The sequence below is a fragment of the Dermacentor andersoni genome, chromosome 1 (assembly GCF_023375885.2).
Source record: "Dermacentor andersoni chromosome 1, qqDerAnde1_hic_scaffold, whole genome shotgun sequence".
NCBI classification, from domain to species: Eukaryota; Metazoa; Arthropoda; class Arachnida; order Ixodida; family Ixodidae; genus Dermacentor; species Dermacentor andersoni.
The window spans coordinates 241,486,172-241,504,158 of NC_092814.1; the positions used below are offsets into that span (position 1 = coordinate 241,486,172).

The 17,987-nt window shown below is 40.4% G+C and overlaps 1 protein-coding gene across 12 annotated transcripts in view; it reads right to left on the reverse strand.

Moving 5' to 3' along the window:
- Positions 1-1,320: 1,320 nt before the first annotated feature.
- Positions 1,321-17,987, reverse strand: part of LOC126548094 (uncharacterized) — an 82,549-nt gene continuing 65,882 nt past the window's right edge. For 3 of the 12 annotated variants that reach the window (XM_055063555.2, XM_055063559.2, XM_055063558.2), the window contains one exon: positions 7,923-8,898. In XM_055063555.2, coding sequence (XP_054919530.1) covers positions 8,833-8,898 — 66 coding nt within the window. In that variant the 3' untranslated portion in view covers positions 7,923-8,832. The other 9 variants (XM_055063552.2, XM_050196193.3, XM_055063556.2 and 6 more) reach the window with 5 other exon arrangements.

Sequence of the window (17,987 nt, forward strand, 5' to 3'; positions counted from 1 at the left end):
GTATTAGGATCCTATTGCATAAAGACAGCCCTTCATTATGTAGTACATCAAGGGAATGAGAATATAGAAAGCTGTTTGTACAAAATAACTCAGGAACCTTGAATTTACAGATTTCATGGCTCAAGTTTCTTGCTGAAAGCATGCCTCTGATACAGTAGGATCCTATTGTAGACAGGCCAGCCTTTAATTATGTAGTATGTGAAGGGAATGCATTGAAAGTGGTAACTACACTGAAAGCTATCAGAGGCGAACACTAAAGTTTCAGCAAAATACTATTCATATCATAAGAAGCCAACAAAAACTGACACCAAGGACAACATAGTGGAAATTACTTGTGATAATAAATGAAATAAAGAAATTATAAACTAATGCAATTGAAAGTGGACTAAAAAACAACATGCCGCAGGTGGGGAACGATCTCACATCTTCGCATTACGTGTGTGATACTCTACCAATTGAACTACCGTGGCACAGTCTTCCCATCCACTTTTTGGGGTATTTATGTGTTACTACTAGTATGTGTAAGTATCTGTTACTTTATGTGTTACTACTATATGTATTACTACTATTATGCTAGTGCGTAATGCAAAGACGTGGGATCGGTCCCCACCTATGGCAAGTTGTTTTTTTCATCTACTTTCATTTCCATTAATTTATTGTTTCTTTATTTCCTTTATTAAGCACAAGTAATTTCCCATCTGCTGTCCTCGGTGTCAGTGTTTGTTGGCTTCTTATGATATGACTAAAAAAATCAAGCCCCTTGGTTAACCCCCTTTCTTCTCGTTTAGCAAAATACTATGTAATTTCTCATTGCTCACTTTGCCATCTCTCCTCAATGGCTTGAATGACAGGCTGACTAATAAATCTGTAGTTTTCCCTTGCTGACCTTCGCAAAGGTGTTCAGAAAGAAAGGTTTGATTGTGCTATATAAGGCAAAATAATACAAACCCTAATCACTCTGCATATTCATGCCACTAACATGAAAGCCTTGTATTGTGCGCAATGATAAAAAAAAAATGAATAGGTACATTCAGTTGAACTTAATTTACGTGTTTCCCTTTCCAAGCCCACCTACCTGCCTCACCCCCAAAAAGAATGTTCAATAAAATAATACACCTGACTTTACAAATCCACACACTTGGATAAGCTTTCTGTGCGTACTAGACAGAAATATTGTACAGAGTTTCAAGTCTATGAGTATGCAGGAACACAACAATCAACTTAGAATGTGTGAAATATAAACATAAACCAGTGATGCATCACCATGTACTGGAACAGTAAACCTGGGAAAAATGTGCAGTATATATATATATATATATATATATATATATATATATATATATATATATATATATATATATATTGCACATTTTATATATATATCATACCAAGAGCAGCTATATTAGAGCAGTTTTTGCAAACAGTGATGTCAAATGCTGCAGCAGGGCTGCTACATTCAGTTGCACATGCATACACTGCAGCTACTTTCACGAAGTGAAGAGTCATGTTCCCTCTTTTTATCCTTTTCCCTGTACAAAAAAAAAAAAGCACTAGTCGACTTCACATGAATAAGCTGTTTCTAATTGCATCTCAAGATATCTCGTAAGATATTAAGCGTGGGACTAAGTAACCAACACAGAATATATCTTTTTTTTTTTTTTTTGCTACACATGCCACAGCCTTTGCCAAATTAAATGCAACATCACCTCATGCTTTTTTAGATGTGAAGAGTAGAACATAGTGCACTGGTATGGACAAAACAAGCAACCATAACCTTGCCAGCAATGGGGCATGCAAGAAAGAAAAAAACAAGATAGCCCCTTTACAGTAACAGCAACTTGTTGCATGCCGATGGATATGTAAAGTATGTTCATCAAGAACTAGACCACTTAAATAGAGCGAAAAGCTTCGTAGCCACAGAAAGTAAACATGCTTGTTTGCGCCTAAATCTGTATACAAGATATACATAGTGTACATTCAAAAATAAGTCCACCACATGCTGCTATTACTATTTCAGTAACCAAGTTTACATGTAGCTGCTTATAGCATCATACAGATAATGTGTCTCTAGTATTTATGTATTTTATCTTGGCCTCAACTTCACAACCATAAATTTGCAGAAAAAAAAGCTGTAGCAGGAAAGCTGCCCTGGAATTTAAAAAAATGCCTCCTGAAGCAGATGAAATGCATTCTGAAGATGAGAAGCTGCTGCTGGGAAGTTACTGGTTAACAGCAACATGTGGCGAGAATACCAACAATGATCTGCACTCTGTAGCCAGAAGTTAGTAGCTCCCAACAAATGGCTTCACAGAAATAAAACCAACAAAAACAAACAGCCATACTGAATCTCAAAAACACCTTGGCCCTTTTTGCAAGACAGAGCAGTAAAGGCAATAAATGAAAATTCCATGCTATGACATGACAGAACTGCAAAAGAAGAGCTAAGGTTGTGGTACTGTATTGCTGAATAAGACATGGAGCCAGTGTTGGTCAAGTAGCGTAATGTGAAACACCTGGCTCTTTTGTAGTGAAAAATGCTACGCAACCATCACATGACCCTTTAACATAGCAAAAGGGCAACGCACTACCACTCTCCTGAAGTACCAAGTGCACATGCGCAACTGGCACAGTTTGCATGCACATTTGGTGCCTCAGGGCAGAGCACTACAATAGGCTAATGCCCAAAGGGCTATGTTAAATCATAATTCCTGCAACAGAAACCCTGCAATTGGGTTCGAATAAAAGGTGATGTAGATTGGCATCAGTGCCCTTTTTCTTTTTTTAACTTCATCACTACTCATACTGAAATAAAGAATTTCTTTGGCTGAAACCTAACTGCAAGAGTCCATAAGTCAAGCCAAGTGTCCACACATTTTAAAACAACATATTCATGAATGCAACATGAAAACACCCATGAAACAAAATATAAATCTAAAAGAGTAAAAGATATGAACAAAAGGAGATGAACTCATGAAAATATATCCCTGGAAACACATACACCACAGACTGCTGAACTGGCACCAATGGAACTACCTGCTAGCTCACGAAAGTAGTTCCCAGCTTGACTGAGACCTGTTAGGCAGGTGTGGCTTTGAACTGTGCAGTCGCAAAGCCTGTGTGATGTTGCTCAGACTCTTGGACACATCCTCAATCTTGTTACTAAAAGCTGCATGGCACTGCAAACAGATTGTAATACATAGGCATAATTACACTGTACAACACTACCACAGAAATGTTCCTTTATTTTTGGTTTTATGAATAATATCTAATTCCTCAATACTTCCCAGAAAAAAAAAGTAAGTTCAACATTTTGTCAGTACTTATATTTCAAAAAATTATTATGCACAATATTATGGGTAAAAGATACATTACGTTTATGGTATGTATCATTTATATTCACTCAGGACATTAGGGAAATGAACTAAGTTGACAAAAATTGCCACAGATCCAACGAGTTCGAATCTACATACAGCGAAGCTTTGTGTGAGTGATTAGAGCCGAAACATGAGCACACACATGCAAGCAAGCACGCACGCACACAAGTGAAGGTGTATACAAATTATAGCAAGCAGAGTTGCTGACTACTAGTGAGTACGACGGATGCCTTGAACACATCGTAGTTTCAGAGGCAGCGTGCGCATACCAACGTAGTGCAATTTGAATCCATTCTATCTGCAGGAAGCGTTTATTTCCTCACTACCGTGCAGCCATAGATGCACGAAAACGAGCTTTCTGGTTCCTTTCTTTTTTTTTCTTTCCCCCATATGGCTGGCACTGCCACTGCTACGGATGGATGGATGGATGGATGCTATGTGCGTCCCCTTTGAAACAGCATGGCTGGCTGCACCACCAAGCTCTGGTTCTTATCTTGCCTAATGACCTACCTATGTTTAAAAAAAAAACACACACAAAAAGAATTTCCAGCATCAAACTTTCTTAACCACGAATGGGAACTGTTTCTGTATGCCTCTGTTTGTGGTCTGACACCAAGCCTACAATTGCCTCTTACTAATCTCTATTGCAGACATGTTTCCTTTCCCCTGCTATTGCTGAACACAAGGGCTTCAAGGAGGCCAGAGGAGACTAAACCGACAGCTGGGTAGACATTTTCACATTCTAATAAAACATGTTCCATTGTTTCCCTAGCTTTACCGCAGCATGCACATGCTTCTTCTTTGGTGCACCTTGCTTTATAACTAAGCATTCTAAGGCATCGTGATATTGCTTTAAAAAGTAAAGAGCTTCCCTTTCAGTTAACATAATTGTTTTTTTCCTATTATGTAGTTACTCATCACAAGTTTCTTTTCCATTGCCACCACCCATGACATTGTCTCAGCTTCAGTAACCTTGCACTTGACGTTTTTCGTTGCCATGTTGCTTATAATACCAGTTGCATACTTGCTGGTAAGCTTCCTAGTTCTTTCCCTCCACTGTGAGTCAATGTTTTTGCTGTACAAATTGGTACCTGAACACTTTCCCAACCCATTTAATTTCTTTCATATTCCTCAGTCGTTCTTCAAAATCAATTTTACTCTGAACTTCCCTCACTTGAAAACTTGTTTAGTCCATATCACCCTTCACAGCTTAATTTGTAGTCCTCCCGTGAGCACAAAATGCAAGGCATCCCACTGAACATTGGTTGCCATCGAGTCCTGATTGCAGCGCTGACTTCAAGCAAAAAACCGCATTTCCAAATGCAAGTCCTGGTACCATTACACCTTTCCACATACCCCGAGCACCACGTACCTATTGTATCCCCATGGCGCCTTGCGTTTCATTATGGCCGCATTTCTCTCCCCTTTTGCTATTATTGTTTTTTCCTGTGTATCTAGTGCCTTCTTTTATCTATACACTAAGGTATTTGTATTCTTTTACCTGAAGTATCTCCAGGCCCTGTATTCACGCTGTCTGTTCACCGTTTTTATTGAATACCATAAACTTGATTTTTTTAACACTAAATTGCAATCCTAAATTCTCACCTTCCTGTCCACAGATATTAGCCAGACGTTGCTTATCATTTTGCTTGTTAGCAAGCAACACAATGTCATCCTCATAAAACAAATCTGGAAGCTGCTGCTCTACTATTATGCCTGCTTGTTTGTAGGAGAGATTAAACCCAATATTGATTCCTTCTAGCACCCATTCCATCCTTACAATTTACATCATAAACAGCAGGGAAATAAAGGGCCCCCCTGACGCAGTCCTAAGGTTCGCAAAGAAAAGCTTCACTTAAAAAAGATGCTTTCGAACCCAAAAGGCTATCTTTAATTAAATGATAATGAAATTAATGTAAACTAGCAAGTAAGATCCATGAAGTAGCTAAATTGAATGACTGACAATGAGTTGACAAGTGTGGTCTACTAGTGGCAAGCACAGCAAGGTAACTTTGGGCCTCACAGGTGGTAATCTACTTCAACAATACGAATATAAAAGCTAAGATGAGGACTGCTCATGTCTGATCATTAAATGTATGCTGTAGGCCTACAAACAGCATGACTTGCTGAGGTATTGAATTCAGAATATTCACTACACCCCAGATGATCGTGTGTGTATATTTAAGGGTTTGTTCACATGGCTTGACAAGTCATACAGGGTTAAGATGCACAAATGCATTCAGTGTACCGCAGGGTGAAAATACAAAATGAGTCATTTTTTATCAGGCATCACATTATGAGGCTGCTACAAAAATCAACTGCAAATTAAAAGTATTGAAACATGTTTTTTTCAAGTAGAGGCACAAAGTACACTTCACCTTTCACATAATCTCCCTTCTATTCATAGCACTTCACACAATGGTGCATCAACTTCCATTTTCTCTTGGAGAATTACTTCTTTGAGGTCTTCATCACTCTCAAGCTTTACAGCTATGTTTAATAACCCTGACTCCTCTCAACAACAACCACCTTATGAAAACACAATGATCCTCAACAGAGTGGATAGAAGACACCCTCCTGCGCAATGACATTCTAATTAAACCCGTACCACTTCGTATCGTCAACATTCAACACATTCACTAGAGATGCATCTTCCATTCATGGGGTTTAAAATGCCTGTCATATTTGTTTCAGTAAACACTGTGACCTGAGCTTTTATTCTAAAAACGTCAACAAGTAAAAAGATCCTGTGCCTACAGCTGCTTTGTTTGCACTAAATGTTTGCTACAAGATCACATTCCTTGGTTTGGATCATTCAGTGTAACCCTTGGCATCATTGCTTGTCTGGTTCATACGTCAAAAATTAAAAAAGCACCATTATGTAAGCATAAGTGAGCTGCTTCATATATATGAACTCGTTTTGGTACCTGTCGGCAACTAAAGAAAATAGCATGGATAAGAAGTGCAGCAGGGTGACTTCAAGTGTTCACTGTTGATGTGAAAATTTCATTTTGTCTTATTGCTTTGAGTGAGATCACAAAACTATTATGCACTACTGAAACACAAAACAACACAAAGCAGCACAGCACATGAAGCTGCTACACTGGTTCACCAGTTATCCATGCTGTCTTATTTAATTGCCAACAGTTGCAAAATCTAGTCCAGTCCATGTGGAAGCTCACAAGTGCTAAAGAAACCAGATATGCAACAATGTCAATAGGTATATTGAACAATTTGTATCATAAAATGTGATCCTATGGCAGAATTTCAGGGCAAACAAGGCAGTGGTAAGCACAAGATCTATTACTGAAGTTCTTAGAATAAAAATGCAGGTCACTGTACAATCAACTTGCCATTACTTTTTCAAATATGCATCATCAGCAGTGCAATGCACAAGAACATAACATCTTGATAGCATGCACAAATTACAGGAAACTACCTTCCAGTAATGAGTCCCTGGGCTAACAAGATCCAGGTCTCATCCTCATTGACACATTGCACAAGCAAAGAAAAAAAAAAATCATGCTGCCTTAATGGGACCTGGCTTAAAAAGAGGGCCATACTGAAAGTAATGACAGACTTTTCACAAATGATTACACTACATTACTAAAAGTGAAAATTCGTCACTTTATTTTTCAAGCTTTTGTACATTTTTGCATATATTCATTTCTCCCACCAATTGAGCGGCTTGAATGTACCCTTTAGAGCTCCATTCAAGCCTTGTAAAGATGGTGATGCACCAATGCAAGGATCGTCTCTGGTGTCTCGTATCATGGCCTTGCATTTAAAGGCATTTGAGGTGAGTGCGGAAGCACTTCCCTTCTATTCTGTGAATTCTCTCAAGAAATGTAAGGGTGTGCATTGTCATGCAGCTAGGTCACGTTCATGCATTTATACATGTTGTGCATAGATGGAGTTTCTGCAGCATTTTAATGTCTAGAGCAACATTTATTTTTTGGTGACCTAAGCTTTTAATGATTTCCTGGACAGCACTGCCCTATTACAAACATTCTTGCCATTTTATTATTTGTTATTTGCCTGCCTTCTTTGATGAGTGCATCAACAGTTGCCTTGGTGGCTACAGTCGCAGCGTCTGAGCACGATCACTCCGGGAATGATCTTCAATTTTACTATGGTCCTCATAAAGATACCCGATCAATCTTCGCACGCTACTCAAGCTCATTCACATGTCACCATACGCCACCTGAAGCCGCTAATGAACACTGACTGCACACAGATGAAATGAGATGCCGTGTGTTGCCATTTTGTTTAGCATACTGATGGCCAGATCATGTAGCCTGTTGATTCCAATCGGTTGTCTGTGATGGCAGAATCGATGGTACCCTGTACCCCAAAACACCTATTCTTTTGCACTTTCAGTCTTGCAGAAAAAATAGCGGTTCATTACTTTTAGTATGGTGCTCATATTACACAACAAATATGCGCATGAGAGAAATATTCAAGCATTTATGACTCCTGAAAAAGCTACTTACGATGGAGCTTGACTTGAAATGCTCTTCAAGGGCATTCTTTATATCAGAACTGAAAAACAAAGTGCAACACTTAAATTGGGTGAGGAAAAGAAATGATCATGTAGGCTATAATACCTTCTATACATCAAACTAGCACATTTTACTGACCACAGCCAGAACGTGTTTGACAGTTCTATAAGCACACTACAAACAAAACTACAGAGCTTCACATGAGCCAATTACGCATGCACCCTGCTTACGCTATGGTTTAAACATATATAAGATGGCACAGCTAGCTGGTTCAAGAAAGCACACCACTTTACATCTACACAGATGTAAGTAGCTGTATGTTGTTTGCAGTCATGACATGAACCCCACTTCTTGCATGGTCCAAGGGTCCACAGTGGACAACAATTTCAAGAGCAACTGTTACATTCACAGCAGCAAATGGCTATTCAATGTTGCACAATGCGTCAAATGACTTCCACAGGACCTCTGGGCCAATGTAGATTTAGGATCCATTTACCTGTAGCATGTTAGAAAGCAGCGCTACCAAGGTGCAGAGGCAAGCTATCATGCAGGTGAGAAAGTTCTCTGGGCTCTCATCTACAGGTAGTATGCTGTAAACAAGTGAGTGCAGAACTTTCAAAAGCTATATACTATATGCATGGTGCTACTTGGGACACACATACTCATAATATTCTTTTTATATCTTAGCTTTAGCTCATAAGGCGGAATTTCTTAATTACTGGCATGTTCTGAACACAACTGCTTAGAACATACAAGTGCTAGTATTATTGTCGTACATAGGCACATCTTTCTTTTTTATTTTTTATTTTTTTTTTTGAGCTTGGCACAAGTTGGCTGGTGCAATCTGCTGTAAAAGTGGTTGTTTGCCTAAATTGCAAGTGATATTTAAAAGTGTCAAAGCACTTTCTCCAAGTGCAGTTTACCATTAAACATACTATACTACATTCTCCGCAATGTCACACCTGCAAAACTATACTGGCACATCTTAGAAAAGTATTGATACGTACACAATAGGTGTGCAGCTACACACGTGATCCAGCAAGAGCATTACATGAATAAGGGGGGAAAAAAAGGAGTTCAGCAATGAGTAAGGAAATTGTAGTGGCAATATGCAAGGGTCAAACACGAGCAGGTGTATTCAGCAGCCAGAGCAAAGTGGGTGCACAGAAAAAGCAGTTCCTCCTTCTTTCACTAGAAAATGCAGATTGCATTAAGGAATGTGAAAGGTAAAAGGGCTAGAGCATGAGCCTTGTCACTGCCATTCTCCACAGCAGCACAACTCCAGTTTCCAAAATGGTCTGTGTGGTTTTTTTTTTCCACGCACTTCCTGAATTTTCACTTTGTGTGTGTGTGTGTGTGTGGCAGTTGCACTAGCTTCCTCATCTAGTCACAAATGTTTATGGGCACCAGAGCATACCACACAAGACCTAACAGAAACCTACTGCCACCACTGCTGCAAACCTGCAACCTCATGCTCAGCAGCACATCGCCATAGCTACTGCACCACTTTCAGGGCTAAGACTATCAGCACTAATGATCAGGCCCCTGTCTGAGTTCAACAAGCAGAAGGTGCACGCCAGCTCGCAAGCAAGCAAGTCAGCAAGCAAACAAAACATTGTGCAAATAACTGTGCCACTCATGCATCCACGTGATCATGTATACCAAAGCTAGACAATCCACCTAAGAACAGCTTGTATATTTCTTACTCCAAGTCAAAGGTACATTAATTATCAGCACAGCATGCATTTGAATCAGTCAAGCTCTAACACCAGTGGTCACAAAATTCAGGTTACAACAGTGTTGAAAATAAAATATTGTAAGCTTTTCTCAGAAACGAAGTCACCAAATCCAAGTAGCTGGAGTAGATTCACCGCAATGAACGTTAGTTAACTTTCAGGTGTGTAACCATCATTAGATTTAAGGTAAAAGTGGCAAATAGGATGCCAATAGTTAACTGTCACAAACAGCATCAAGTTACTAAACTCATGGTTCATCGACTAAGGCACCCATTAGGCCTAGGAGCGACAATAAGTGTAGCCACACATACTAAATAAAGCTAGGCTTAAGATGCATGTTAAGTTTTTCTTGTCTATGAGCACACTTTTGCATATATAGTCAAAAGCAAAAAGTGAATGCTATCCCGTCTTGGGGAACCAGTGATGCTTTGAGCTTTACAACATTGCTGACTGATTGCACACTGCTTATTCTGGGGGGCCTCTCAAAAAGGAACAGCTGCAACAACAGTGTTGGGAAGTGTCTAGTGCTGAGCAGCAACAGAACCAAAATTTTCTGAATAGTACAGGGAGAGAGAGGGATAGAGAAATAGACTTCCGCGTTTCTTGCAGATCTGAACTCATTTACTGTGACAGCAGCGGGCTTTCACAGTGGACATCTTCTCAAGAAGTTCTTAGCGATGCACACGATTCATCTCTGTCTGCTACAGTACCGCTGTTTTCAACAAAAAATTCCTTATAAAAAATTAACTCAGTGCATCCCCATCGGGAATTATTCTAAATGAGAAGGATGAAGTACTAGTAAATGAAGCAAAAGGAACTTTAAAAAGAAAGTAGGAGCTCTCCTTTTGATAGGCCCGACTTGTGCAGCTTCTGCGACTGTCACAATGCATTATATCCACTTGCTGCCAGAAACCTGTGTGCCACCTTGCCAACGGCTTAGTCCATGCCAGTGCCACTTATGTGCTGCAAGGCCCAACTGTCTCATAAGAACACCTTTGCTCCTATGAGTAGGCTTATAAGAACCATAAAACAGACTTTGTGAAAAGCATTTCGCCGCCATAGAAATGTGGTCCCCGTTACTGGGTATTGAACCCATGACTTCCATGCTCAGCAGTCAAAGCAGCAGCAGCACTGCAGCAGTAACTCTCATACGAATGCTTCCTCCTTGCCTTTTTGCCTACAATCACTGCTCTATTTTTTCGCATGCACTTCTTGGAGATTTTTCTTTACCCATAGCCAAGGCTTCCTAACTCTGTTTAAATGCTAGCATCTCAACTTCTACAAACAAATACCCTTGCATTTCAGCACAATATAAACCACGGACACACTTGTCCCTGAACGAAATATACAAAAATACAGCCACATTTGAATAACTCAAGAGGGCTTTGCAATCCTGTTACAGAGCACTGTGCGACACTTGAATGATTCGCCTAGTTGACTATGCCCGTGAAATTTAGCACATTCATCAACATCATATGTGTTAGGCATCAGGTGGTTGCAAAGAAGTTCTGCAAGTTCCTCGTGCATCATCTCCGATGGTTTAGATAATGCAACTAATACTAATGAGCTCTACAACTTCCAGCCAATGATTCACAAGGTCGTTTTTTTTTTACATATAGTTGCCAATGCACCATGCATCATGTGCACTCGAAGCCACCGACAATAGAAGGCCCAAGAGAAAGTGGCGTTATTTGCACATGTGCACCCTTTCAAACTGTGCCACTGGTATGACTACTACGTGATATACTCTAAAGTATAAAATAAAGTTTGATCTCTTTAGCCCCTTAAAAAAAACTGCACCAAGTGTAGTTGGGAACCAAACTTACGGGCACATAGAGGAGCACACTTTACCCACATTGCCTCAAGAGCTGATCAAACTACTAGATTTAAATTCCTGAACACATGCATTAAATATATGCTTAGGATAACAATAGTCAAAAATGGCAGTTAAACATAAGCAGATAGTTCATTACCAATGATACGGTTCATTTTTCTCTGAATATTTGTCACAGTTCCAAAAATTATGTGCTGTAGTCATACCCAGCTATCAAGTCCCCTTTTAACATTGGCGAAATTTTGCCGTTGCCGTGATGGCCTGTATAAAGTCCAAGGGTGATAACACTGTCGCCACGCGCTGCATGCTGTATGTGCAAGTGAAAGCATGCAAGGGGAGCCCACGATCGCGGTGCTATCTGGAACGCACGAGGTAGGCAGGCGGTAAGCAAACACGCAGTCTTCCATCGTGTGAGAGGCCGTGGGGGATGGGAGGGAGGGAGGGAGGGAGGGAGGGAGGGGGCGGCTTTGGGCTCCGGCAGCAATGGCGCATTTCGCGACCAGGCGCAAGGGGAACTGACGATTGTGGCTCAATCTTGCGTGTGAAACAGGAGAGTGGGGAGACAGCACGGGAGGGAGGGAGGAGGGGGAGGGGGGGCTTCTACTACGACAGCAACTGCGTACTTTGTGCGACGGCGCGCGGTCGCGCACGACTCATTTTGAAAGCAACCTGCAGACGGCTCATGCCTTTGTGCATGCTGTTTTCTCACCGCTGTTTGCGTTGAAGCGATAGACAGCACAGTCACTTCCCTCGCTCCTGCTGCCACACTTGCTCACACCAGAATTTTGACAGCGAGTGTCCGCGAACATTGAGTGCGATGTGTTCATGCTTGCTTGTGCACGCTGACATGATGCTTGTTAATTCAATTAGTAAGCAAATGTGTCCAAATTTATACGGCCAGTAAAACTACTATCCTTACATCGTATAACTGTCTACTAATTTGCTATCACAAACGATGCTTCGCCTTTCAGGCAAAACTGCGACTGTTTAAGAAAGCAGTTCAGGATACGTGGGATACAGCATATAGTTTCCTTTCATTACACTCAAAACTAGGCGTATTTGTTAAATTTACCTAAATTTTGTGCATCTGCTATGGCAATTTGCATGTTTGAGGCACCATGCTATTTAAGCATTAACAATGCACCAAAACAAACAGCTTGTTCATGCCTGTGGCAGCGTCAGCAGGTAAGCAAATACATTTTTTTTCAGATTTTCTTGAATGCCATGCAAAGTTTATAAATACGTCAAATGTGTGAACTTCTCCAGACTACATACTGCAACATATATTTATTGCCTTGCTCAGCACTATGACAGCAGTGGAATTAGTGCATATTCACAAATGTGTACAAAGCATGATGATGGACGTGAAGTGAACCCCCGATGGTCCACTTGTGATAAGTGCCTTATGTGTGTACTCTGTGCAACATGCTTGACCAAAAAGGGGGGGGGGGGAGAAAAAGCTCACAATGTGACAACACATTTAGCAGAAAGGACATTGCTAGATGACATTGCTTCTGGTAGCTTATAAGATTTTGGTGAAAGCAACAAAGATGAGGTTGGCCAGGAAAGACTTGGTTCCCAATGTTCTGCCCGCAAAGATGAAAACAACCTGTCGGATTCATTACTGCAAAAAATACCTTCATCAGACAATGTTCAAAGGAAATTCCAACCGAGAAGGAAACACTGCATTACTCCGCCTAAGACACAGTACTGCAGCCTCACTGAGAGCAAAATAATTGGGCATTCCATACAACTACTTTGAAAAGTGTGGGCCGAAATCTGTTTTTGAGTACAGCGCAGAGCAAACTTAGAGCGTCCAGACATTCCGAAACATCAGCACATCTGAAGAAATAAAAGCCTTTATGTACATCAAGGGTTATCCAAAAGGACGGAGGACAAAGCTTCTAGACTTTATGCACTTCCTACTAGAGGTTGCAGAGGTACTCATTACATCTATACAAAGTGCAAGGAAGCATGGAAAACCATAACATGAAATTGAAGACCTGCCACCTGAACTTTTCCAGGAAATGATGCGTTTAGTGGCCCAACGCAGATGCCCAGTATGATACTGTTGAGCACTGGCCTGAAGCTCGGGGAGGAAATAGATTAATCTAGATGGAATTATAAAGAATGCAAGGGAGGGTCGGTCGAGAATATTTTGCGATAAGTTCCAGGTGCGACTGTGCCTCACCAAAAATTGTCTTCAAATTTCACGACTAAATTCCCTATGCCGATTTCATGACCATTGGAACGATTTCTACACAATTGTGTACACTTTCGTAAAAAAGAAACCATGTTTTTGTTTTTTTTTTTAAATCAGCAACCTTGTCATTTGGTCTTATCAGGTTACATGAAGGAGATTCAGAGTGAAAAAAATTTTTTTCAGTTGGAAATGGCAAACAGCAATTCTACAAGGTGTCTAAGGTGCCTGAAAATAAAGCAAAATAGATAATGCGAGATAAACTATCGGTTTATTAGGGTTTAGTTTAGCCATAATGGTTGGCATATTGAAAAGCTCAGAACAATAATCATTCATGTAATTCACCAGAATTCACTCGTTCTCCACTGACAACAGCCAGTGGTGACACAGGTGAATGATACTTATTGTCTGTGGGCATGAAAAATGTACTTTTCATGCATACATTTCAGTTATAGTCTGTGAAAATTGTCAAAATTCATTCAGCCACAGTATTTGTAAGCACGAGCTTTCGAATTTTTGAAAACTATATTGCAGTGCATCTGAAGGAACTACAAGCTTCAGATTTGCATAAATCATCAAAATGCACTTGTTCGAAGGTTTGTAAATTTTCAGTTAGCTGCCGCAAGCCCGCCACATTGGCTGATACAGCCTAGATAAACCCACACACATCTCACGTACTATACATAAAGAAAAATTCTAATACAAGAGCTCCAACACATTGTACTTCACTGCCTTAAGGCTGTTCGAACAGCGAAAATATATTAGTCATGTACACAGGACCAAACGTCACTTATGCAGCTTCTGGGACAGAATCCTAAATGTTTCACCTATACATTTAGTGTATCTCTTCAATACTTCCTTTTCCCACATTTTCTTTTCTCTGGCTTTTGTTTCTAGTCCTCCATTCTTTCAAATTTTTTTATTTCTTCTCACTTTCCAATGACCAGTGGGCCTACACAATTTTTTTACAACTACAGTTCCTTTGTAACCCACCATGCAGGCACACAAGGGTATAATGCAGCAATGTGTAAAGTTGAACCAGTAGTTATACTATCATTACAGCAAACGGCACCCCGGCAGGACAGATGGCCAGAATAAAGCTGACACAATGCTACACCCAGTTTGTTTTTCTGTCTGGGCCTTGTCGGAAAATTAATTATCGATGAATCCCTTAATTTAAGTACATCTGACAAACAACATTTTGTCTAATTGTGTCAATTTTAATTTGTCCTATAAACCCATGTGTCTGCAGCTCAGAGGCACAAGTTCCATCTCGAGTAAATGATACAACAACCATAAATTATTGATGTAGGTACATGGTCAATTCTTTCTATCATAAAGCAATTCCTAAAAAAAGTCAAGATTGAATAGGCCGACATAAAACCCGTTAATGTACACCTCGTGCACCACGTGTAGGAGGCACCACTGTAGGCAACCTAGTGGGCACTTTTGGAAGCAAACTGCGGAAACAGCTAGTTTTCATGATAAAGAGTTTTTGTCCATGGAGAGCACAGCAAGATGTTTCTATGCTGCAGCGACAGTAACTCGACTGTCGTTTGCAAATGTGGAACTGCACCTCATATTTAAGTGGTATAGAGCAATACAAACCACACAAGCAAAAAATGAGCTCTTTCAAAAGCCACGGCCAACACTGCTACACTGCCGCAGGCGGCACAAGAGTCTTGACTATGAAATCTGGTTTATTATATACTTCGGCCACAAGTTGATTTAAAGTTGAGATGAAAAGCTGGATTCTTTATGCTAATAACCTGTGGTGCAACAGAATATGTGCAGTACTTTGCAAATTATCAGTTTTTAAAAAGTTTAGTGAATCTATTGAAGGAAATGAAGATTTGGCCCTCTGGCCGAGTGACCACTGTTTTTTTTTAACATCTTTCTGAACGTGGACTATCTTGATATAGCGTGCAACGGGACGGCACAGCAGAAAGGAAGACAGGTGCAAACTAACAACTGATTTTATTGAAGCTAGACCCACAGGTATATATACATTCACAAGCTGTGCAGGCACACCCTTACAAGGAAAGTTGGAATTCGTCAAACAGGAAGTGATTAAACCAGGTGCGAAAGGAATTTCACTTCTGCATTGTACAGTGCAATTGATGTTTCGCTTACACACTCCTTACCTGCTTTTCTGATAAAAAATACCTCTAACATTTCACAAGGGGTTTTTTGCTTGCGCTTGCCTAGTATTTTCACACTATAGAAGCGTGGTTCACAAGTGTTACAGCTACTGCAGTGGTCAGCAAGATGCGTCTTCTCTTTATTAGCTAGATTTCTTGCATGCTCCCCGAGTCAGTCATTGATGCATCACCTCGTCTGGCCAATGTATACTTTTCCACAGGATAGAGGGATCTTGTACATGACGTTGTTGGCACACTCTACAGGACACTTTTCATGGTTCTTATTACAGCACACATTTCTGTCTGCACACGTGATGCGACAGCTCAGCTGAGCAAGCTTCTTGGGGGCTGAAAAAAACCATCGGCATGTTAAACCAAGTAGCCACTTTTTTCAGGCAATGTGTGACCTTGTGCATGTAGGAACCACTTCCAGCCTCCGAGTGCCCACCAGGGGTGTCCGCGACATTCCTGCAAGCAAGGTGCTTCAATTTCTTGAAATGCGTTTCCACTACTGTCACGACGACAATGCAGAATGAAATTCCTTTTGTGCCTGGTTTAATTAGTTTGATGAATTCCAATTTTTCTTTGTAACGGTTCGCCTGTGCAGCTGTATATATATATATATATATATATATATATATATATATATATATATATATATATACCTGTGGGTCTGGCTTCAATAATATCAGTTGTTAGTTTGGACCCATGTTCGTCTTCCTTTCTGTTGCGCCATGCCATTGCGCGCTATACCAAGATGGTCCTGATGTCAAAATACCCAACTAGCCCAACATTCAACTCTTTTAAATAATCTTTCTGAATGAGAGAGGCATGTGAGGCATTCTTGTGAAGGGGTGTCAGCCGTTTAAACACCACCAAACAAGCTGTTAACCTTGTTAGTGACACATGTCGCAGAAATTAAATGAAACACCATGATAATTAAAAAGTAGCACCAAAATGAGTAAATAACTGGAAGAGCGGTGCATAGATTGGAGAACTTTTAAATGAAGCAGATCACATGTAACGGGCATTGCAGAAAAATACATGTTTAGAACATATGAAGGCAACTATTTGCAGCCAACCGCAAATGTTCGAGGTTTAATCCTACTATGAAATGGCGTGTGCCAAAACGACAAGAATTTATCATGGAAAAGAAGCAGCACATAGATAGGACAACAGCCTAAGGGCACAGGACACAGCCCTGTCTACGAGGATTGGTCATTCTGAAAGCTATATCAAGCTTTTCTTTGGCACAAGTCACCAACTAACTCGTATGTCTACCCTACAGCCTTTTAATTTCTTTTGATCCGTGATTCACTGCATATATGTAAAGTAGGAGGAATGTGATACTAAGTGCAGGTGGTAAAATATTAAAATAAAGGATGCACAGGGCATCACTAGCAAAGCCCCATAGCTGAAACTAACTTGTGCAATGAAATTGGCAAGGTTCATTAGTCATTTTAGAAACACCTGTAGTGCTCTCTTAAGGGGAAGATGCAGGTAGAAAAATGGCACTTATCTCTTAAAAATAATTTTATACATTTGGGTTGCAGAATTACACTTCAGCATTCTAATTTAATGTGTAAAATATCAAGGCGTTTCTACATCCAGAAGACTGCAAAAATGATTTTAATTGAGGTGTGCTACAGCGTAACACCAATTATAAGTAAAAAGTGCACGAAAAGATTGTATAATCTGAACAACAAAAATTAAGTCTATAATACACGGTCTTGCACAACAGAGTTGTGAGAAGTTTCAATTTGAACTACAAAATAATACTCTATGGGACTCAGAAATGAAAACCATCAATAAAGCAAATGTGAAAAGTATACTGCAGTGCAAGTGTCGGGGACACTTTATTGGAGGTATTTAGCATACTGCACATTGCGATCCTCAACCGCTAGTATGCTAAAGCATTCTTTCACCTACACACTTACAAAAAAAATCGGTCATTTTTTTCTGGACCTTCTTTAAAACATGTAGCAACAGCTTTCTTTCGAGCTCAGCAACATCCCGGAGGAGGTCACCTACGGCTTCACCTGCACAGATGTATCTCTGAATGCTGCCAATGCTCCGTTGCACTTTCGCTCGAGGTGGCAGTGGTGCCGACATGAGACAATGCCTCCTCGGTGACAGTGCCCCCTCGGTGACAGTGCCTCCTCGGTGACAGTGCCTCCTCGGTGACAGTGCCTCCTCGGTG